Consider the following 16473-nt stretch of genomic DNA (forward strand, 5'->3'; position numbering starts at 1 on the left):
GTACTGAGGAACAGTGAAGCCACAAGAACAGAGCCCTGCAGTGGCAGGAAAACTCTGAGCCAGCCACGAGCTCAGTGTTGGAGGGAGATGCTGTGCCTGCAGCAGGCCCTGGCACTCAGCCTTATAAAGCAGCTGGAAACCTTTTTTGGTTTTTTTCTAGTGAATGTTAATGTTTGACTTTATCATCTGATGCTGATCAATGGATGACACAATCCCAGTTCTTCTGGGAATCAAATTGAAGTAGCAGTATATGAGAAAAAATGTAGTGGTTAACAACTTTCTTCAATTTCTCTTTCTCCTTTTTCTTAAGAAACACATTTTTTGAAATGTTTCTTTGTATTTCCACGTGTAAGCAGAAAAGTGACCCATAACATGCAGGGGGAAAGAAGGTTTGTTTTCCAAACTTTATTATTCATATCAGAGCATATTCTATAGACTTCTTACAAACAAAGATTTGTCTGTATGAATCCAATGCAGTAATAGCTGCCCTTTTAGAATTACACCTCGACAATGAAATGTCAAATGAAGGGAAATACTTGTTGTATGAAACAAGATTAATGTTCACCTCAAATATGAAACTGGCATTTAAGCAGGAGTTTCTGACAGAAGTCTCAGTGGTAGCTGTGGGAGAGGGATGTAGAGAAATGCCTTTGCTATTTCACTTAGTTTGGTCTCTAAAATAGAAAAAAATTAATGCAAGTTCAGCTTCTGTTAATGCAACCTCCATGCATCCCTAAGAAATGAAGGGATCTGCTTACAGAAACTTGTTTTTATTGTCTAATAATTGTGGTACAAAATGGCTGTTGCAAGAAATTATTTCCCCAGTTAAGAAAATGAGCACTCAATGATACATTGGTAATGATGAAGTAAGAAATTTGAGAATTACTTCTTCACCTAAAAATCATGGTTTATTTCATAGTTCCACTGATGGAATTTTTCATTTTCTTCAATGATCAGTCATGACTATCACCCCTCTGGTATGGATATACAGAAGTGTTATGTGCCAGCCTTGGCAGGTACAACCACAAACCAAATGAGTGTTTTTACAGAAGACAGTTTGCTTTTATAGTGATCACGCACTGATGTGAACATAGACTAAAAATAACAAATGTTGTTTTAATAAGGATTTTTTTACAGTAGGCATAGATATAAAAGTTTTTTCAAATTATTTTCACAGGTATCACTGAACATTTCATAGCTGTCTGTTACAGAAGCACCTCAAAGTGCTTTGAGTCTTTCATTTATTATACACAGTTAAAATATATTACACTTCTGAAGATATCTTAAATCACTGAACAGTTTTGCTAGCATCTGAATGAGCCAAATGGGAGTAAAAGGCAGTCCACATTCATGATGTGAATATACAGTAAGGTGTTTGACATCCTATGAACTCATTGCTCATGTTCTCAAAATAACCATGGTGATGAGACCTGAAAGACAAAAATTAAGAACTAAACCCTTCTATTTCACTCAAAATAAAACATTTAAAATAAAGAGTTTACCCTGTCAAAAGCCAGAAAACATGGTAAAAGTGCATAAATACATACAGAATGCATTTATATACACACTTAAATAGTAGAAGTATGGCTTCAAATTTTGATATAGTCAGAAATCAATGCTGAAATGTGGTGCATCTAATAACTGAATGTCAAAGAAGATAGAAATACTCCAAACAATTACTGATCTCTCTGCTGGAAAATCTTAACATTGAAGTCTTGACTTAGGGAAGTGTAACACTAGCACCCAGGCCCCATTTCTCATGGGGGCCAGTTATGGGCAATGTCATTCCAATGCTGAATCATCAGTAAGGCAGATCAGTTGAAGGCTCCAAGGCTTTTTTTCTGCTCTGTGAATAATAACTGATCAAAGACCAGTTTTAGACAAAGATGTTAAGCTTCCTTGTCAGTCTGCAGAGGGAGCTTTCAACAGACTCTTTGTTGTGACCTTTAGAGAGGGAGGAAAAAAAGCACTGCTCTGATAGAGGTTAAAAACAATTAAAACCAGATGAAAACAGGAAACAGGGGCTAATAAACCTTCTCATGACACACTGAAAAGTTCATTTTAATTATGTGCTGATACAGGAGAAAGTACAAATCTGCAGTTATTAGCAATGGGTTATATTGCACAAGGTAAGGGAGGTAGATGGAAGAACATAATAGGGGCTCCTTGAATTCCAGCCTTACTTAACACCAAAATAACAATTTATCAGTTCTTGGGCAATTTCACTTTCTTGCAGGCTCAGATGATGTCACTGTAACAGCCTTTCACTGCAGAAAGCTCAGCTAAAGCCTACAGATCTCACCATGGATAAAGACATTTCTGAGACTATTTCATCTCCTGCCCCTCCATACTGATGGAACTTGGCTACTTTATGAAGACAGTGAAGGCATGACAGAACAGAGCTGCAGCACTGCCTTCCATTAGAACAGCAATTTATCCCTTAAAGAGGAACTACAGCTCAGCTATTTATTAAGGTCTGTATTGGTTCAGACAATCAGTGCTCCCACAGCTGCTGGATCCTCAGCTTGGATCAATTCCATCATCACAGAGGAACAGCAGAGGCTTCTGGAGAACAGCCTGCACCACTTGTACAGGGGCTTCCAGACAATAAAGAGTTTAACTCATTTCTGTAAATCAAAAACTTCTCAAATATCATATAGTGCTGCTGGTGTGGTATAACAACCCTTTCCAATTAAATGCTCCACAATCGAGTTGTACTTCCTTGTGGAAAAAAGTGGTTTCAATTTCTCAAGAGCAATTGACTTTCTACATGAGCAAGAGTTGCACACAAAAAAATCTGTCCATGAAAACACTAAAAATGCTGCCAGCAAAGAAGTCAAAACCTCTCAAAACTTCATGAGGAATCTAGAAATAGGTTCAGTTGTTGCAAATGTATAAAGTCAAAAGGCTTAAAACTGCAGCTGGCACCAGCAGAACCTGGAGTAATTTTCAAAAGCAGAGATAAAAACAAAGTGAGGATTACTGCAAGGTCCTGGTCTGAGAATCCATCAGCATCAGCTTGGGCAAAGAACCACAAGTGAGATTTCAAAGCACTTCAGCAGATGGACCTTTGTGAGTCAGCAGAGTGTGCATGAACCATCACAAACTTGCACCTTTCCCCATCACTACCTCACCTCTAGCTATCAGTTTGGAGCTGCCTAGCTCTTTTCCTTTAAATCCTCATTTCTGCCAGGTAGTGGGACAGGAGAATTGAGTTTAGTGTGACTGTTCTTCAAATCTGAAATATTTACAGAGAAATAGTCATAACAAATGAAATGTTGAACTCATCTATGCTAATTAATGCAGGAGCAAATTACACATCAGGAAGAACTGTGGATGGTAGTGGTCTCAGACAGGGTTTACAACAACTTACTGCTACACAAAACTGCTAATTAAACAGGAACTGACAATGAAGTGTTAAACAGCTCATGGGGGCTGGAGGGAGAAACACAATAACACCTACATTCTGCAACAGAGGAACTATTGCAATGCAAGAGTAAGAAACAGCACATTCCGTTCAGGTGTGTTGGCAGATGACTGCTGTTGGCCCATCACCAAATAAAGCTGAAATTAGCACGTAGGGGCCTGTGTACAATAGTTATCAACTCAAATCTGGTCTAAAACACTTACAATAACTAATTTACCCTGCTATCACCATGGCTACAAATTAAGATCTAAGCTGAGATGCAAAACCTAAGGTGGTGCTTTGTCTCCATCCAGTTTCCTGAGGCCACTGGCAAAGACAGGTGAAGCTTTGCAAACTCGAAAATGTTTATAGCATCCAAAGTACTCACCTAAAACATAAGCAGCTACTAACTTTTGATTCACACTTAAGTGGAGGTAGAGAGGCACCAGGGATTCCATTTCCCCCAATGTAGGTAGCATTAGTGCTGCGACACACACCACTCCAAGGAAGACTGTGAGTAAACTAGGTCCCGACGAGGCAGTTCTGTTTTCTGAAAAAGCAAGACAGCCCCAATTATAAGGAAGATCTAAATAATATAAACATCAAGTATTCTGCAAAAATGTCTGGGAGCTGAAATACCCTCAGATTTTCCTTTTGCTCTAGAGTTTGCATGGGGTGGAAGACAACTCCTAAACCCACCCTTCTAAACCTTCTGCATTCTGCAGTGGAGGAGGCTGCTCCCTGTTCTGATGCTGGAACTTGTTTTCACATGACTTCCCAAACCCCTCCCTTCTGGAGGAACAGAGTCTGCCAGGCCCAGTTGCTATATATACACACAGAGGACAGCTGGATGTCTCAGCAATGTCTGAGGTTTCCCTGTGCATCCTGACTCCATTCCTGATATGTTCCTTCAGTGATCAGTAATCAATCAGTTAAGAGCACCCAAAAAACCTGCACTGGCAGGTAACTGCTCACACCTCCTGAACAAAAGCTGTCTGCAGCAGGAGCAGGTTCTTGGGCCAGATGAGCTCCCCTTCATTCTTTACAGGAATGTACATTCCCTTCATTCTTTACAGGCTCAGGCTACACCTGAGCCAGCGTCACTTTAGATGCCACAAATCAGTAAAATTTGAATCTTACTTTAAAAACTGTGATAGTGAACCACTCTGACAGTCCAGTATTACCAAAATAAGGCAATGCAAACCACAGACAATAAAGAGTCCTTCATAGTCTTTATTGTCCTGCACTTTAGCAGCTGGAACTTACTCAAAGGCCCACTGTGTCATCTTTGAAAAGAGCTGTCAACATGTTAGCTGAATACCTCTAACCAAATCCTTAAGACCCGTTTGAAAATAGCCAATGTTTTTATCACCTTCTCCTATCCTCAGTGACTAGCAATATGTGCTGCATTTTAACTCCATAAATCTCTTATTTCCAGATTGCAGGTTACATGCAAAACTGCAGTTTCTTTGTTTACTGCTTTTCTGTAAGTAAGCAATATAATGTAGCTAACAAGGTTTTTAAGCAGAGAAACAGCATTTGGAATAAGACCAGTATCAGATTGTTCAGGATGGCTCAGGCCTTCAGTCCTGGGGCAACTATCAGGGGAGCATTTTGTTCTGTAGGTTTGCTTTAACTGTGTATCCTACTAATATCTATTATGAGGGGTTTTAAATAAAAAGTGTTTTAGCAGCCAATAAACTAAGTATAAATAGTGAAACTGATTCATTTTAACAACATGAACACTCTCAAGGAGGTTCCTCTATTTTCTGGAATTGATTTTTGTTGTCCTGAAAAATGTAGCAGTGACAAGAACATTCCAGTATAAATCAGTAAAAGTAAGAACAATGCAGACCATCAAGAATCAGTTTAGATTCATTTCAGGTACAACTTGACACTTTATATCCTACCCCTTCAATTTAACTGCCTGGCCCAGGTTTTCAAGATTGTTAATTCACTTCCTCACTGTGTGTATGAAACACACAGAGTTTTCAGCCACCAACTGTGGGACAGACAAAGGACAGGGCACAGAACAAGGAGTACTTTAGAAGATGTTCTGGCAATATTTTCTGCTCATCAGGAAATGGGGGATTAAGGGTTTGGAACAAACTCAGAAGGGGCATATGTTTTGAAAGAGCCCAAGGGAAAAAATAACTACCATCCTTTCACAGATTGATTCCCATTGTCTGTAGAACTCCTGCTCCAGAGGAACAGTGGATGCACTCTCCAAGGTATGGCATGCAAAGGGAGCAAAGGGTCTTGGTTGATCAAGACAGCATAAACAGAATAGCAACAGTTTGGGTTCTTGTATACTGTCATCCTCAAGTGATAGAGACAGTCTTACAGGTAAGTAAAATTAATTATTTTAAAATTTATTTCTGTTTATATTTAAGAAATATTTTAAGTCTAGTCACTTGACCTATTCCGATTCAGAACACAGGAGGGGTAAAAGATTTCAGCTACCTGGTTGACACAAAGTCTGCTCAAAAAAGACACTTTCAGCCAGGTGTTCTTTTATTCGTTTTTCCTCCTCTTCCTTTTGTTGTTGTTGTTCCTTTGCAGATGGAAGCAGAGTAGCAATAATCTCCTTTTTCCCTAATGCTTTCCTCTGGCTCTGCTCAGACACTTGGAGACGGAATTTATCTATGACACCATAGTAAGAAGCCCGAACGTCTCTGTGACGAATCACACTGTAGAAAAACAACATTTTCAAACAGATGAACTACTAAAAACCATGTCTGTTGTGGAATTACATCCTATATCACAAAGTTTGCCCTCTCCTCCAGATAAACTGGAATAATCCAGACCTCCACTACCTCTTCCATCACTCGATGTTCTTGAAGACTTGATCTTACCTCTTCTCTCCCCTCCTTATGTTAGCTTTAATTCCCAAATATAAATGCTCCTGGCCAAAGAGGACAGTTAAGTTTTTACCTCAAGCCCATTTTTACCTCAAAACATCAATTATCTGAAAGATGCCTCCTTCTCATGTATCAAAGTTGTTTGATGCTCAGTGATTTTAAAATGAGGGGACTGGAATGGACAGGGAAAGGAAGCTGGACTGGTGTTTGGCAAGCAACAGTCCAGCTTCTTGAGGAAACCATGCTCAAACCTTTCCAATTCTACTTTCTCAGGAGCAAAACTCATTCCCCCTACAGACAAGAGTCAGCTAGGGATTTTCAAAATCAGAAACCCACCACTGAGAGCATGTTTGGAACCTATAAAAAGCACAGCTTTAAAATAGCACTGATCAACAGCAAAACAGACCTCTGAGCAGTGCTGTGCTCAACTGCCTCCTCTCTGCATTCATGATTCATCATGAGAATACATACCTAGCATTGAAAAGCTACAACATTTAGGGTTTGAAGTGGTATCAGCTCCTAGGGTAAATAAGGATTTCAACTGTTTTTCCAGATGTTTTTTTGTGAAAGGTTATTCTAAGTTTCCAAGATAACAGCAGCTAATCTGAAGAATATAGGTACAAATAAAAAGGTTGCCATCTCATGAGGGGGAAAAATGACTGTACCCTCAGTAACACAGAACAGTTTCTTGAAGCAATTTTAAGACTACTGATCTTTGTGATAACATGCACACTAAAATGCTGCAAGAAATGGGATTTTTGTTTTTCAGTTTTCATTTAAAGGAACTGTATCACATTAAGATATCTACAAGCATTAGCACGTAGCCAGTGCTTGCAACTGGTATCTAGTTTGAATAGACTATTCAACACAGGAACAGAGACCAAGTCATCCCCTCAGCAAGAGGCTGCAGTGATGTTCTACGTCACTTCAGAGGCAAAGGAGTGTTCCTGTGACAGGCTTTCAGCAAGTGCAGTGTTGGCTGGGCAACTGCCTTCACTTAAAACAAAAGGCTTTTTCCCCCCACAACCCTAATTCATACAGCTCTCAACATATCAGCACAGCACATCAACTCTGATTTCTTCCTTTAACACTTCCTTTCACACTGGTGTTCCTACTCCTAGTACCATGGTACCAACCACCAACCTAAACAGAATCTTTACATAACACTGTGCTAGGAGAACATGTATCTGCTGCCAAGCAAGGAGATATTTTCTGCAGACCCTTATAAACAGATACATTCTCCTGTTTCTTTTTAGAGATCATTGCATAATTGGAAGCTCTGTAGAATATCTGTTTATCTGGCAAATGGCCACACTTGCATAGTACTGCTCATATCCTAGCAGTAAACACTGTCCTTAGACAGCAACCACTGGAATGGGATAGGGGGTTTTGCTGCACAAAAAAATCCCCTTGGAACACATGTATGTCTTATCTTCCTTTACTTAATAAAACCCATTTGTTTAACCAAATGAAACCAAGCTTGTGTAAATGTCTGCTAAAGAATGGAACAGCTCACTGGTACACTGGTATATTCTGACCTGTTTAGTTTAGCAGTGTTACCCCTGCTTACTGAAACCTATTCCATGTTCTAAACTTCCTTTCTATCTGGTGAGTCTTTGGAACATTTCAAATTGCACCTAAGGAAAACAGTCTATAGGAATAAAGATCCATTCCCCAAGAACAGTTGTTATTTATCTGACAAAAGATTTCTGTACATGGCCATTTGTTAGCCAGAGATTCCTTGTGGTATTTTACAGTTTGGAAAGTTTCTATTCAAAAAGTTCAGTCTGCTCTTTTAGGTACTTCAGATTTTCTTCAGCTGTATCTGTAAACAGCACAGAAATGATGTGGCAAATAGAAGATAAAAAGAGTTGGTTTATTTTAGCTTATACACCTACTCTGCTTTAGCTTTCAGCAGCCTACAGACCCTGTACATTACTGTGGTCACCTAAGCAGCCTCCTCCTGTTCTGAGTTACTGGGTTGACACTTGACAGGAGAGACAAAGGGGAGACACAGAGATCTGAGAATGAGATGTGTGGTCAGGGTGAAAGGCAGGCAAAACTACCTTTATTAACTGACCCTGGGAAATGTGCTCAGTATAACTGCATACATTTCCATCTTACCAATCTCCAAACAATTATTTCTCACGAACAAATCTCAACCTGGGGGTTTTATTTTTCTTGTTATTTCTAATAAAAGGTGCTCTGAGGAGGCTCATATTACTCTTGTTTCTGGTTTACAACCTCCATTACAAGATGCATTTACTCGCAATTTATTTATGCCCAAAGGCAAAATTAAAGAAGGACATATCTCCAATATTGTAATACCTCTGCTTTAGAGGGAAGGAACAAAAAATCAGAACCATAAGTATATAGGAGATTAGGAAAACATATCTTTATCCAATTTATAATATATAACACACATGCTGTCATGTACAACCTCTTAAATAATAAAAGAAATAAAGGTAATAAAATGTGTTACAACTTCTACTTACATATCAACACAGCACTGAGGCTTCACTGCACCAGTAGCATCCACCACTGCATATTTATTTGGAGTTGTACAAAGAACTGCAACGAAAAGGACAGGAGTGGTAACAAATCATGAATACACCACCAGCTTCATCAACAGACACACGTAGAGACAAGAGCTTGGTTTTGTCACAGATACGATTGGTTACATGAATTATAATTGGATTGTTCAAGATCATCAACTAACCCTTAAATAGAACTTAACCTAAGAAACCCACCTTTGAATTTTAAGGCAAACTCATAGGGGTTATATAGAGTCAACACCTGCTTGTGTGTTGACTGGTCATCTGCATAAAATATAAGTTCTGTAGGAAAAACAAAAACAGGAAGATTTCCTTCCACTAACTCTGGCTGTCTTTTTTGTTGCTGCATTGGCACTGAATCCTCCTTGCTGCTTCTTGTGTTCTTATGATTTTGTATCCTCAGAGACTTCAGTTTTTGAATCGTTTAAGAATTCCAAAGCATTTTGGCAATTCTAAAGGAAAAAACGGGAAAAAAAGAGAAAAGGCAAGAAGATTATTTCTGTGAGTCTATACTAGACTGAGGCAGTTAATAAAGGTGCAAAAATATAAAACATTGGTTTTGAATTGGTTATGAATCTACCTCTACTTATGCTCCTTCAAAAATACTGAAATAGAAAAAATACTGGCACTGGGTTTCCATCTATTTAACAAACTGCTACAAAACAAATGGATAAACACCTGCCCAGTGTATCATGGCAGCATTTGGGGGCCCAGCCCATGACTACAGCTGCTCATGCTGGGTCTTTGCAACACAAACCAAACAAGGACAGGAAAAAGAAATCCCATCCTTGCCTCAGGACAGCAACACCTCAGAAACACGAGGGCAGAAATGAGGAAACAACAGGACACTGAGGCAGGAGGAGTCACTGTTCAGGAGGAGCCTTTCCATGGGGATGGCCTCCCCGGATGAGATGTAACAAGTCAGGAATCTCCTCACCCAGGCACCCAGGTATGCCAAATCCCAGGGATTCAGAACACAGGAATGGGGAACACCTTCATGTCTTGTTTAAACCAAACTCCCTGTTCCAACTGCATAGTTACAGGCAATGAATGGAAAAATGACTGGGATGAGTAACACCAAACAGATTTGGGGTTTACTATTTTATTTTATTTTATTTTATTTTATAAGAGATGATGGGTTTTTCTACCACCACTACCTCTAACCAAAGTCACAATTCTCCCTCTGCCACCCCCCAGAGTTCTGTTTTATTTTGAGTGACATTCCAGAACTAAAACCAGAACCCATGACCCAACCAAGAAACAATCCCAAATGTAATTCATAAAATAAAATTAAGGCCAGACTCCTCAGCACACATACCACTGACTTAACACATGACAGAGAGAACAAAGTCTTTTCCTCCTCCCCAAGAACGTCATATTTTACTGCAGCTTCTAGAGATTAATTATCAAACTGAGAGTGTCCTTTGAGATCTAACTTTATAGCAAAAAATATTAAAACAACCAAAAGTTCCTATTGACTCATTAGATGTCATTTCCACTTACCATAAAGCTTTTTAAAATAAGGCCCATTCTACCTGTTCTCCAGCTCAATACAATGCATAGTTGCACCTTAAAGGATTTAACTTCTGAAATTTCTAGCAGCAAGCAGCCCAAACATTATGAACAATCAAAAACAAATGCTTGTTTCTGCATTATAAACATCATGATGATCACATTTCCAAGCACCAGATACGTATTCCATACTTGAAACATGACACACATTCATGTGTTTACTGAAGTGTATCTGTCATACCATCAGATTTACAGGTTCTGATTTTATTCACAAACTAAGCTTTTAATTTTATTTATTTAGTTATTAAAACAGCAAATTATTCCTGTGGAATTCAAATTCATGGATCTCACTGGAATGTCTTTCCCCATGATCCAGTTCCTTTTCAGAGCACAGGTTTGTTTCCACTTCACTGAAATGCTACTAATAATATTCTGAAAACAAATCCCCAATGATAGTGTTCCAAGCTGATGTTCTGTTACCTTATTAAGAAGAGTCTAGAAAAAGAAATGGCTCTCTATGTGGCAATTTGGATTCTGAGTGCTTCTTGGAATTATGGTGAATCCCTTTTGTTTCAGAAGAATCACCAAACTCTGGAATGACTTTGTACAGCAAGTGTAAGTATTACTTCTTGAACAACTTCATGCATTATTGCAAAGTAAGTTTCATTGTTCCATTCAAACATATTAAATCTATATGAAAAGCTAATGTGGAAAAACTGCCAGCATGTAGGAGCACAAAATACCTTTTGATGCTTGTCATAGGCAGAAGATTTAGAATAATTTAAATTTCTTTTACCAAAGTTAGCTCAATGCAGTATACAGTAAGAATATATTGGAATCTTTGGTTCTCATGTCTAAACTCTGAACATCCTGTGTAACAAAAATACAGGCAAAATTTGACATTAACAAAAGGGATTTTTTTTCAAATAAATGTTTTAAGCTACCATAAACCAACAGCAAGCTACTGCTAGACAACTTAATTGATTATGTTTAACAAAATTTTCAAGTATTGTTTATAATAATCAGTATTATTTTGATGCTTTAGTTTTTTTATTTAAACACTGCACGTTTCATTCCAATTCCTGGCTCCATCCCATATCTCCAGTTTCTTCAGCTCAGTCTGTGGCAAGTGCTCAGTGTCCAAAACCCCACAATTCTCAGTACCAGTGGAGGAAGGGATCACTACACCTATCAACAGGCTCATTTTTGTTACCCATCTGTGAAAAACAGCATGCAAACCTCCCAGGATTCCAAACCTGCATGCAGAAAGCCACCAATCTCAAAAAAGTATATCCCATTATTGCTTCCTTTTCCTATTTAACTTGGCTGGATGAGGAGCTACCGCCCAAACTTGCAAAAGGAACGTCTGGCAGGACTATAGTAGACACATCTGCTGACACAGCAGTGTCATTCAGGGTGTAAATTTCTAGATTCCTAAACAAGCAACCAGCATCTTTTTCAAGACAACAGTTTAGCTTAGAAGTCACCTTGCTGGGACAAGTGACAGCAACAAAAGCACTTTTTCCAAAGACTGATTGATAAACCACACATATGCTAGGGAGATGTGATGGTTTAGTATTGATATACTTGATGGCAGCACACCTTTCCCATCAAGGAGAAACTGCCAAATTTTACAGAGGAAGTTTGTATCACCACAACCTCTCTGCCCAGATTAACCCCACAGCAGTGAGAATAAGGTCACGTATCCCAGACAGCTCATGAACAGAAATTCAGCTGCTGCTCTTCTGCACTTCCACTGCACCACAACCACTAAATTTTGTGGTCAACACTCATCACAATATTTACAGCACATAAAGGTAAGCACAAGCAAATGTGTCCCAACCCAGGATCTGTGGTCTCAGACCTCTGATTTGCACTGCACAGATGGGCTTCTCCCAGCAGCACGGATGAAATTCCCTCAGGAGCAGGGATCTGTCAGAGGTAACACCTGAACAATGCCTGCTCACTTCCCAGCGCCCTTTGAAGTCCTGACAAACAATTGTCACTGGTATTTTTTCAGCACAATAGGGATCTTTCCTCCCTGAAGTTACTAAATATATACTGCTGGTGTCACAATAGCACAGATCTGCCAGTGTTTCCTCTGAAATCCCTTTCTTCATAAATTTAACTTGACAGAGAAAAAACACGAAGTGAAACGTACTGCTCTCCAGGGTCAGAAATAACATCCATTGTGATTTGTTTTTACTTAACAAGTATCTGCTGAATAAATAAATCAACTGAGGAACTTTTTTGTTCCCATTTTAACTTCCAACACACTCATCACCATGGCTTCCCAGTGCATTTGTTGGTTGTTTTTCTTCATAACAACTGCAAATAACTCTACAGAATGTCATCGGGTAAACACTTCATTCAGAAGAAAACCTCTTTACAGTCATGTCTCCACACTGCTGTTTTAAAAGCTGACTAATTACAGTGTAATCTACTTTTGTCACGTCTCATAATCTAGCCCCTAAATCTACACAAGTCTTTCTACACTACATACTCAGTAAAACCGATGCATTTTGAGCACATATTTACAAAATAAACCACAAAGTCTTATTTAAAATTCCCTCCTATGCCAAGCTGAGCAATCACTTTAAGCTACATGCAAATGCAGCACAGGATCTGAAGCACTCCATAAACATTTTGTTTCTCCAAAATGTTTTGAAGGCCTCAACGTGCCCTTACGCAAACTAATGTTTAAACTACCTGCAATTATTTGGGAGCGTCACCCAAGGATGAGAGGACAGAGCCAGCAGCCAGGATGGCTGGATTCCATTCTTGCTAACTCTGCCACTGACACTCCATGACCTTGAGCAAGTTGGTTAACCTCACCTCAATTTGCTGATCTATGGAGGCACACATTCTGCAAAGTATTTCAGTAGGCGGACAGTTCCCTTTGAACCAGCAGAGCTGCTCTGATACTTTGCTACTGTTTACCCCTCCAGAGGATGATGAGAAATGTCATCAGTAACTGTCTCCAGGATGCTGCAAAATGAAATAGTCTCCGAGCATTAACTATTAGCATGGATGACCACACATATAAATCATGCTGATACTGACAGCAAGATTTATTAGGGCAACATTATTTTTTTAAATGCTGACTAACAAAAGGAAATATTTAAATGCAACTAAAAGGCATGAAAAGCAGTGAAAAATTAAGTGACAGCTGTGCATTGCTTCTGGCTCGCAAGGATCCTAGAGAAGACATTCAAGGGCACGTGGGCTTTAGTCTGTATTTCCTCACTTTAAGTTTATGTTTAACGCACTAAACTGGCTGATTTTTAAACGTGTGTTGTGCTCATTAGCTGCGTGGCCCCACACTGCCTCAGAGTAACCGAGGGGAGCACTCTGCCCGGGAGAGCGACGGGAGGAAAGGCTCCGAGCTGTGCCCGCTGCCGGCAGGGCACGGCGGTAATTGCACACTCTTAATTGATCCTCTTTGTTCTCGGGCGAGGAGCGGCAGCGATACGGGCTGAGGCAGCTGCACGATAACGGCGCCTCCCGCAGCCGGCCCGGCAGCTCCGCGCCGCCCCCGCCGCACCGCCCGGCCCGGCCCGGCCCCGCAACGCACCGCCGTCCCTCGGAGCGACCCCGGCCCCGCACCGGCCCCGCAGCGAGCCCCGGCCCCGCGGGGAAGCGGCGCCAGGCCGGGGCCTCGGAGCGCGGCCGCCGCCCCGCTCCCCGTCCCGGCCCCGCCGCGCTCCCGCAGGGCCTGCGGAGGGCAAAGCGTGAGGCCGGGCCCGCGGCGCCGCGCAGCCCGGGCCGGGCCGGGTCAGGCCGCGGGTGTCGCTCCGCTCGCCCGCCCCGTGCCCGCTGTCCGTCGCCCCCCGCCCCGACTCACCCGCCCGGGGCCGCTGGTGCGGGCTGGCGCGGCGCCCCTTTGTCCGCCCGTCACTGCGGGCAGCGCTGGGGCTGCTGGGACCGACCGGCCGCCGCCGCGTCACCGCCCCGCCCGCCGCCCGCCCCCGCCGCCATGTCGGGGCTGCCCCGGCACCGCGGCGTTCGGTACCGCGGCATTCGGCGGTGCCTCCCCCTGCCCGGCGGGCCCGGCACCGCGGCGTTCGGCACCGCTCCCCCGCCCCGGTACCGCGGAATTCAGCCCCGCTCCCCCGCCCGGCAGCCCCGGTACCGCGGCATTCGGCACCGCTCCGCCGCCCCGCGGCACCGCCGGCTCCCCGGTCAGCGCGGTCTGTGCGGCCGGCCCGGCGCCTCTCAGCTGCGGGCGGTGTTTTTTTAATAACACTTCACCTCCTGTGACGGTTCCCGAGTGTGAGCCGGTCCCGGCGGGGTTCCTGCCCCGCTCCCGCTGTGCCCGCGGCCCCGGGGCAGCTCGGGCTCGCCCATCGCTGGCGGGTCCCGCTGGGTGGAAGGGTCGCGAGTGTCACCCCGGGCTCAGTCGGGAGGGAAGGGCCAGCGAGCCGGACAGCCAGGCTCAGCAGCACGGCTTAAACGGGACACACTGTCCCTGTGAACGCTTCCATGCTCTTACCTTTGTTCTTTATTCCTCTTATTTACTTCATGTGCATTCATTCAATTAAACTGTTTGTGGACTTTAACTACTATGCATCCTCTCTTGTTTTTTGTCCCCAACTTCCCCTCTGTGTAATACAAACAAATCCGTGCGTAATCACCACCCAGTGTTATCCCAAACTTCAAGATCTTTAATGCAGCAGAATGTTTTTGTTGCAAGTCAGGTGGATAATTAAGGTTTGTATTGAGCCACCCAGTACAGGATTGCAAAATCTTTTAGCCATTACCAAGCTTTACCCCTCAGTGAAATGAATGCACATCCGTGGTGAAATAAACACAGCAGCCACGAGTATTTCACAATAACATCATCCAGAACAGGAAGTAACATATTTAAAATCACGGAAGACATTAAATAAAGAAATTCTAAAAAGTATATTTTTCCAGCTTAGGCAAGGTGTGTGTTATTAGCACTCATCTTTTTCTGCAGATCTAATGGTTCATTAAGAAGTTCAGTCTTACTGCCACAAATTATATAATATTTTAAAATTATTATATAGAGAAATTATAATTTTGTCAGAATTCCTGAAAATGTATGCAGTGAAAACTGGCAAAATATTTTGTTTCTTGATGAGTGTTAATCAGTTCAGATTTTAACATGTTTAAAAATAAACTGGAATTCTTGTTTTTAAAAAGATGATCAGACTTCAGCCTTTCAGGATATGTTCAGAAAATTATTATGATTTTACTGAATATTAATCCAATGGAGTGTGTTCCTCATTTTGGAAACCCATCTCAGAAGAAGCAGCAGACATAAACATGCTTCAGAGACATTCAAATTAATAACAACCAGAATGATCAAATGAAAACATAATCTCAAATGGCTAGACTTAAAAGCACATTAATTAGACAAATTGGTATTTTCCAGTTCATCCAGTTAATTTACAAATAAAGTTCTAAAAGCAGGTGTTACATCTGCCTCTGTAAGTTTCCCAGGATCCAAATTTTTTTCTGTAACACATTTGATAAGATTTGCTTTATTCTGCCCAAATAATTAATTATTTCTGTGATTAGAGGGAGATTGAGGTTACATTCCTTGTTATGATGCTGGGGAAAGATGAGAGGAGAAAAATACGGATGAAGAAGACAACAAAAATGCAAAGGAGCAGAGATGAAAGATACAGCAAAGAATCTGCAACAAGTTTGTCAGGTCACCTTAAATGTGAACCAAGGTGTAAAAGAATGCTGTTTCTGCAGCTTATAATTTGACCTCTGTTTTTTTACCTACCTTAGAAACTGCTGTGAGTTACCTAAAAGCATTGGCTACTCTTCTGTTACATAAAATCCTGCCTCCTTAGAGCATGAAACCTGACAGTGGAGTGTGCAGAGATGAAATGCTCCTGGATGACTCTGTGGTGGTTTTGGTTGCTGTGGTGATTATCCATCTGTTTAAATACTTCATATGGGAGATTCACAACTCATTTATCATGGAAAAGATTTTCTTAAGTGGTGAGAAACACAGCATTATGCCTGATTCCTGTAATTTTGCACACTTGAATAGCAAAATATTGCATTTTATCTGTCATGGCATAAAGACATAATGTAGCATTTATTTATATTTAGAGTTTATATATTTATGTATTTTTATATAAATTTTATAGTTTATATA

At 41.3% G+C, this 16473-nt stretch overlaps 1 protein-coding gene across 4 annotated transcripts; it reads right to left on the reverse strand.

Moving 5' to 3' along the window:
• Nucleotides 1–385: 385 nt before the first annotated feature.
• MOSPD1 (motile sperm domain containing 1) lies at nucleotides 386–14592 on the reverse strand. 4 transcript variants are annotated; one of them, XM_056491088.1, is made up of 6 exons: nucleotides 14179–14592; nucleotides 9018–9274; nucleotides 8763–8838; nucleotides 5870–6096; nucleotides 3795–3956; nucleotides 386–1430 (listed from the first exon to the last, which is right to left on the reverse strand). In XM_056491088.1, exons 2-6 carry the CDS (start codon nucleotides 9169–9171, stop codon nucleotides 1399–1401), a joined length of 651 nt encoding a protein of 216 aa, XP_056347063.1. In that variant the 5' UTR covers nucleotides 9172–9274; nucleotides 14179–14592; the 3' UTR covers nucleotides 386–1398. The 4 variants fall into 4 exon arrangements, with proteins under 4 accessions (XP_056347063.1, XP_056347064.1, XP_056347061.1 ...); XM_056491089.1 differs by lacking the exon at nucleotides 14179–14592 and adding an exon at nucleotides 13170–13317; XM_056491086.1 differs by lacking the exon at nucleotides 386–1430 and adding an exon at nucleotides 1437–3238.
• Nucleotides 14593–16473: the final 1881 nt, after the last annotated feature.

The sequence above is a fragment of the Oenanthe melanoleuca genome, chromosome 4A, assembly GCF_029582105.1.
Source record: "Oenanthe melanoleuca isolate GR-GAL-2019-014 chromosome 4A, OMel1.0, whole genome shotgun sequence".
NCBI lineage: Eukaryota > Metazoa > Chordata > Aves > Passeriformes > Muscicapidae > Oenanthe > Oenanthe melanoleuca.